Here is a 7,999-nt window from a genome sequence, read left to right on the forward strand (position 1 = left end):
AACAGCATATGCATATATATGCTGTGTAACTAGCTTTTAAAAGATTTTGGTTCTGAGGAGTTTCGTCACAGGTATGCCGATATATCGACTGACCACCTCAGCAATCTCATAAGATCCTACTGTTGTTACGTTTTCATCATCACCTTTTATAAACGCAAGTTTCAAATCAATAGCCCTTGCTAAATTATTTCTTTCTGCTTCTAGCCTACGGATCTCGTCTCTTGTGTCTTTCTTCTTCTTCTTATTCTTGAACACAACTTTATCCTTCAAATCATCAAGCTTTTTCTTTACCTGCAAAAGCCAACAAGACATTAACTATTAGCTCTTTTCTTACATGCAAATAATTATAATTAGAGTACCTCAACAAGGCAAGCTACGGTTGCTTTGTCTTTCTCCTTTTTCAAAGATTGAAAATCAGTCTCTAACTGAGTTAACTTTCTTTTGAGATTATGTATTTCATCAAGTTGTGCTATCATATTCACACAAGCTTCATCAACCAGATTGATTGCCTTATTAGGCAGACATCCTGTTGAATATGAATGATTAATTTTAATACATACACTTAAGTTAGCATCAACAACATTTGTCATATAGTATTAATTATAATTAAGCTACCAGTTATGTATCGGCTCGAAAGTTGCACAGCTACAACCAAAGCACAATCAAGAATTCCAACACCATCGTATCTCTCTTTAAGCCTGCAGAGAATACTCATGGTGTCAGGAACGCTAAGTTCAGTAACCAAAACCTGATGGAAATACTTGTTAACAGCAGCATCCTTTTCAAGACATAATTTCTTGTAACCCTCTAAAGTCGTGCCACCAATGCACCATAACTGGCCTGTGGCAATCATATGTTGAAGGAGATCTGTTGCATCCATTGACCATTCAGATCCAAGAGCAAGGCGGATGTTATCAACGAACAATATGACTTTCCCTTGGGCCTCTCGCACCTCTTTCAACACCGCTTTCAGTTTGTCCTTTGTGTGCACAATATCCAACCATCTTACTTGTACATTATGAAGATTTATCGGGACATCACCTCTGAAAATCATCTGAGCTAATCCTTTGACAACATCCAATTTAACCACACCAGGTTCTCCAATGAGAAGAGGGTTCTTCTTGGTTTTTCCAGATAAAATGCTAATCACTTCCCTAACCTCTTCGTCTCTTCCTATTACACGATCAAGTTTTCCCACTTGATCTACCAGATCATTAGTTTCTCCGGAAGCAGTTTCAACCTTTTCCCCTTCTTCCCCGCTAGAATTTTTTGCATGAGTCCTCGGATGAAATAACTTTGTCCAATGCATTATGCACGTTTCACAAAGCGCAATAACCTAGTAAACTGCAAATCACCACAGCAGAGAGTTAATCAGTCGATCCATCTACTAAACGAACAGAGTTTATTTCATCAAAATCAATCAACCTACATCCCAATGTGAAAAACACTGTGGTAAACGCAGGGTAACGCTATGTTATGTGGTTTTCTATTCTAAATCAATTCCAAAAATCCTAACTGTAAAACCCAATAACCAAGAAACCACAAATCACCATCATAGAATAAAGTTGGTCCAAAGGGAACGCATAAATTTATCAAAGCCAAACAACTTACAATGCAATATCATCTCTGTATCAATAAAACCTTAATCTAAAAAATACAATAAACACAATATAAAAAAGAATTTTGTGTGATCGTAGGTTTATAGTTGTGCATTGTGAAAACGATACAAATGTGGTCGTGTGTATCCGCAGGAATATATTTATGTAGATATAGATATCAATAACAATTACGTTAAAAATATTTTACTTAATATTATTAACTATAAATTAAAAACTTTCAAATTGTAAAAAATTAGACCTACTTGAATTTTTATAAGATAATATTGGATTAATATTTATTATTTTTAAACCTACTTGAATATATATATATATATATATATATATATATATATATATATATATATATATATATATATATATATAGGGTAAAGTGAATATACCTAACAACCTTATATAATGTTAGGTACCTAACCACATTATACTACATTGTTTTGCATTATATTTCCATTGCAATTGTCTAAGGTTCTTAAACTTTAACCCTTAACTTGATTTACTTCCAAAATTTTCAGACATTCACCATTATATTCCTCCTACACCATTTGATTTGTAACGGTAGTATATGAAGCCCACCAGGGGTCTCCGATAGAAAGATGTCATTTGAAGGAAGATAATGGTGAAAGTCCAAAGATTTTCGAAGCAATCAAGTTATGATGTTGAAATTTAAGAACTTTAGATGATTACAATGCAAATATGATACAAATTTACATAGTATAATGTGGTTAGGTACCTAAGCTTATATAAGGTTGTTAGGTATATTCACTTTACCCATATATCTATCTATATATATATATATATATATATATATATATATATATATATACCCTTTTATTAATACTTTTTGGTACAAGATTTTATTTTATTTATTTTATAAATGTTTCTTCAGAATGTAGACCAATACATAGAAAATGTTTCTTTTAACCAGACTTAGTAATGTGAATTTGAATTTCATGAGAGCTTTGAAATGTTTGTTTGCCATATTGAAGACTTAATACAACTATAATCCACCAGATTTTACTCATATAAAATGAAAATATGTTAACATTAACTTACTAATTTTTAACTTAATACATTAAATATTTAATCTAATGATAAAAGCACCACGGATGACCTACCGCCACCATTAACCACTGCTATCACAGGCATTGGCCTAAACCAGAGATCGAGAGAGAGACAGATCGTGAAAGAGACCTACCGCCAATAACCACTAACATCACTACCGTCGGCGGACCAGAGTGAACGTCGTTGGAGAACTGTATATGTTACTTGTAGCCGTCAGACCACCGTGAACCACCGGATCTGATGCTGCTCACCGTCGGACCACCATGAACGCAGTTGGAATGTTGGACCGAGCCACCAACTTTTAAAAAACGTTTCTTTCCCTCTCTCACTTCTTGGCTTTATGGTGGCTATGTGAGGGCTTACAACATAAGGAGACAAGAACCATTTTATATCCTCGAACAGTTAATTTAAGTTTTTTTCATATGATTTTTTTGGATTTTTGTCTTTTTTTTTTCAAAAATCAAAATTTTAAAATAAGTTGTTTTAATCTTTTGAAAAAAGGAAAAAGAGGTTTTAAAAAGTCAAAGATTTGTAATTTTTAATAACTTTTGTTTTTCTTTTTCTTTTGTACCATAAAAAATTCATACAAACACATTTTTCTAAAAATGATTTTTTAGTTTAGAAAACAATTTCAAACACTTCCATACTAGAAAAAGTTTAAACGGTCCTAAAAGGATAATAATGTATTTTGTTAATGTATATTATGCTAGTAACTTAAAAAATAAATAAAAGTATAATGCTATAAATTGTTGGATTTTCAGTAAAAAAACATATGTTGCAATTTTCAAAGAATCTTATAAGGCTTAGGGCCCCAATTTGTAAGGGGACCCATTTTCAAGTCTAGTTTCTGTTTCTCTCATCGATTCACAGTCCATCCAAATCAAGCGATACTACCCATTCCTCCAAAAAAAAAAATCACGTCTGCGATCAATGACAATCACGTTGCGACAGTGAGAAATGATTCAACTTCCCTTCTTTTCTCCATTCTCGGACTCGATTCTAGCCTTCTTCTCCAATTGTCGGTCGATTCTTCCACTCACCCACTGTTCCACAGCCTGTCGATTGAATGATTTGAATCGTCATTCAGTCTTGCTAGTTGAACTGCTATTCGGATTCTCCATCTCTTAAAACTCTAAAATCAAAATCAACTATTCTGTTGGCATTGAATTGAAACGGTAATATGCTTGTCTATTCCCTTTTGGCTTTTGAGTTTTGATTTTCCTATTGTCTGATTATTAGATTATATAATTGGGGATTTAGGGTAATGTGGTAAAATTTTAAATTGTTAATAGCCGATGATTAGTTCAAACCATTCAAACCGGTGTTCTAAAAATCTCAATCTATATTGCTGATTAATGGAGTAATTGACTAATTGTCACATAGCCAATAAGTTTTGTCCCACTGGCCACTGCTTCAATTTGCTTTGTTTGGTGAATCGTTACTCAAAAAGGTTGATGGTTTTTGGCTCTTGGTTTGGTTGATTGGCCCCAAACTCCAATATCTAGAAAAGTCTTCATCAATACTACAAAACTGAATTTTGATGGAATATACTCATATTATAGAATGATAGAACAAGCTTTTTTAGATCAAACATACGACATTTGATTTGAATTATGTGGTTTGGCATCATAATTTTTTTTTTTTTTAATGAGATTCTTGTTTGACATCTAGTTATATAATGTCTTCTAATTAAAAACAATGTTTTATTATTAAGTTATGTAATTTGTATTCTAATTGTATTTGGTTTTTTCCAAATGGTATGAATGATCAAATTTATTAATCTTTTCAATTTTCTAATTTTTTATTTCAGATTGGCAGATTCCATTATATACTGATTCTAGTTTGGCAGATTCCATTGTGTTTGAGCTTTCTATTATCTTAAGGGCGGTATAATCCTAATCCACATCTTTTATATTTATAGTTATTATTAATCAAATAATTAATAAACATGTCAAAAAGAAAATACGAATCAGGTGCTTCACAAAGAAAACGAAAAATACAAGAAGAAGCTTTTATAGATAAACAAAAGGGTCGTTTTTAAAACATTTAACTACAAACAAAAATATTGATAATGAACAAGAACAAATTAATGTTGATAATGAACCAGAACAAGCTAATGTTGATAATAATATGGAACAAACCAATATTGAAATTGATAACGAACAAACTAATAGTGAACATGATAACGATCAAACCAATATTGAAATTGATAATGAACAAACTAATAGTGAAAATGATAACGAACAAACCAATATTGAAATTGATAACAAACAAACTAATAGTGAAAATAATAACACGCCTTTAAACATATATAATCCAAGTAGATGAAATAATATTAGTACTAATTTAAGAGATTTAATTGTAGAAAAAGATCCTATTAAAATTTATGATTTTAAATTTCCAAAAGATCAACATTTAAGAAGCTTTAGACATCTCTCTATATGCAAAAAATATCAAATGGAGAAAAATACGAACGAACATGGTTGGTTTATTCCATAGATGTAGATAAAAAAAAATTGTTTTTGTTGTAAATTATTTAATGTGAATACATGTGTAGATTCATTAGCACATAAAGGTAACAATGATTGAAATAATATTTCTAGTATACTAAAAAGACATGAAGCAAGTAATGGACATATTCTTAATATGAGGTCATGGATTGACTTAAAAACTAGATTAGCAGATAATAAAACAATTGACAAGCAAATCCAAGAACAAATAAATAAAGAAAAAGAACATTGGAAAAATATATTAATAAGAATCATTGTTGTAGTAAAAACTTTAGGAAAAAATAATTTAGCATTTCGTGGAACAAATGAAAAAATTTATGAAGAAAATAATGGTAATTTTTTAGCTATAATTGAAATGATTGTTGAATTTGATCTTATTATGCAAGAACATATTAGGAGAATTAATGACAAAGAAATTCATAATCATTATCTTGGACATGATATGCAAAACGAACTTATTAGTTTATTAGGAGAAGAAGTTAAAACTAAAATTATTAAAAAAGTAAAAGAGGTTAAATACTTTTCAATAATACTTGATTGTACTCCTGATACAAGTCATAAGGAACAAATGTCAATTATCTTACGATGTTTAGATCTTTCAACAACTCCAATCAAAGTTAAGGAGTACTTTCTATGATTTTTAGTTGTAGATAATACAACCGGTAAATGCTTATATGATGCTATAGTTGATGAAATTAAATATATAGGAATAGATATAAATGATGTTAGGGGTCAAAGTTACAACAATGGTTCAAATATGAAAGGAAAACATCAAGATGTACAGAAATAATTGTTAGATATTAACCCTAGAGCATTGTACACTCCTTATGGTTGTCATAGTTTAAATTTAGTAATTTGTGATATGGCTAATTCGAATGATAAAGCTAGTGAATTTTTTGGAGTTATACAACGTATATATTCGATATTTGTTTCATCAACTCAAAGGTGGAAAATATTACAAGATAATATATCAAACCTAACACTTAAATCATTATCGCAAACTCGTTGGAAAAGTAGGGTAGAAAGTGTAAAAGCAATTAGATTTCAAGCACCACAATTAAGAAAAGCACTTTTACAATTATCCAAAAATTATGGAGATCCAAAAATTAAAAGTGAGGCTAAATGTTTAGCTACATATGAACTTGAAAACTATGAACTTTTATTAGGAATGATTATTTGGTATGATGTTATGTTTGCTATTAACACTGTTAGTAAAAGCTTGCAATCAAATGATATGTGTATCGACGATGCTATAGATCAACTAAATGGACTTTTGTGTTTCTTTGAAGAATATAGAGTAAACGGGGGCTTTAGATTATGCAAAAGAATTAGCTTTAGAAATGAATGTAAAACCTGAATTTCGTGAAAAACGTATCATTCAAAGAAATAGACGATATGATGAAAATGTTGTTAATGAAACTATTAAAACTCTTATTCAGTTATTTAAAACTGATTACTTTTTATATATAGTAGATAAAGTCATTACTTCACTTAAAAGTAGATTTGAGCAATTTAACGAGTTCAAAAATATTTTTGGTTTTCTATTTAGTATAGAAAAATTAAAATCATTTGATGAAAATACTTTAAAAAAACATTGTTTAAATCTTGAAAAAACTTTAAAGCATGATGATAGCTTAGATATTGATGGTTTAGATTTATTTCATGAACTAAAACTTTTAAGACATATTGTACATTTAGAACGTGATACAATTATTAATATACTTAATTACATTAAAAAGTTTAGATCTTTTCCAAATGCATATGTTGCCTATAGAATTATGTTAACTATTCCTGTAACTGTTGCCTCTGCAGAAAGAAGTTTTTCTAAATTAAAAGGGAAAATGACACAGATGCCCTACGAACTTTCTTGGGTTTACCCGTTGAGTCCCTAAAGCTTTTGTCGGGTTTTATGGGTCCCTAAATTAGGATATGACTTTCTCTTTTAGTCCCTGTCAACCTATAATAGCCGGTTTAGTAACCTTTTAGACCAAAAAAACTTACATTGTGCCCTTATAAAGCCAAAAAATAAGTTTGGGGATCAATTCGTACCATAAAAAACTCTTATTTTCTTCTAAAGCCGATTCACACTTAATTTGTATTAATCTCCGAACTTATTTTTTTTGGCTTATAGGGGCACAATGTGAATTTTTTTTTTTTGATCTAAAAGGTCACTGAACCGACTATTACAGGTTCACAGGGACTAAAAGAACAGGTTATATCCTAGTTTAGGGACCCATAAAGTCTAACAAAAAATTTAGGGACTCAACGGGTAAACCCTAGAAAGTTCGTAGGGCATTTGTGTCATTTTCCCAAATTAAAACTATTAAAAAATTATTTATGATCTACAATGTCACAAGAAAGATTAAATGGATTAGCAATTTTGTCAATTGAAAAACAGTTAGTAAAAGAAATTGATTATGAAAATTTCATTAAAGAATTTGCATCTAAAAATGCTAGAAAAATTAACTTTACGTCATAAAATATATTCACAAAAAACATATACATAAAAAAAATAATAACTCCGCCATTTGTAAACTTTTTAGTTTATTATTGTCAGTCTCAATCCCAGATAAAAGAGGAGAGTTTATAACATTAAGTATAGTAAATATGAAAGGGCCCCAAACTTTTTGGTTTGCTTAGAACCCCCAAACTCGTTGAGCCGGCCCTGACCGCCACATAAGCATCACGTCATTTTTTTTACCACACAAGTGTGGTTTCTTACCACACCAAGGGAGTGATGTCACACTTTTATTTATTTATTTATTTTTTTTTGTTGTTTTTTAACTATTTTAATTTAATAAAACTTTTTTT

The 7,999-nt window shown here is 30.2% G+C and overlaps 1 protein-coding gene across 1 annotated transcript; it reads right to left on the reverse strand.

Moving 5' to 3' along the window:
* Positions 1-36: 36 nt before the first annotated feature.
* LOC111883284 (chaperone protein ClpB1-like) lies at positions 37-1,309 on the reverse strand. Its single transcript, XM_023879621.2, has 3 exons — positions 613-1,309; positions 360-526; positions 37-291 (listed from the first exon to the last, which is right to left on the reverse strand). Exons 1-3 carry the CDS (start codon positions 1,307-1,309, stop codon positions 37-39), a joined length of 1,119 nt encoding a protein of 372 aa, XP_023735389.1.
* Between the last annotated feature and the right edge of the window lie 6,690 nt (positions 1,310-7,999).

Source organism: Lactuca sativa, chromosome 5, assembly GCF_002870075.4.
Source record: "Lactuca sativa cultivar Salinas chromosome 5, Lsat_Salinas_v11, whole genome shotgun sequence".
NCBI lineage: Eukaryota > Viridiplantae > Streptophyta > Magnoliopsida > Asterales > Asteraceae > Lactuca > Lactuca sativa.

What these genes read in the sequence shown, in the direction of transcription:
- LOC111883284 (XM_023879621.2), bottom strand. Translation starts at nt 1,309, where the DNA reads ATGCATTGGACAAAGTTATTTCATCCGAGGACTCATGCAAAAAATTCT. An exon ending in GAGCCGATACATAACTGGTA is followed by an intron (nt 527 to 612) that starts GCTTAATTATAA and finishes CATATTCAACAG; the next exon opens with GATGTCTGCCTAATAAGGCA. An exon ending in CCGTAGCTTGCCTTGTTGAG is followed by an intron (nt 292 to 359) that starts GTACTCTAATTA and finishes TGGCTTTTGCAG; the next exon opens with GTAAAGAAAAAGCTTGATGA.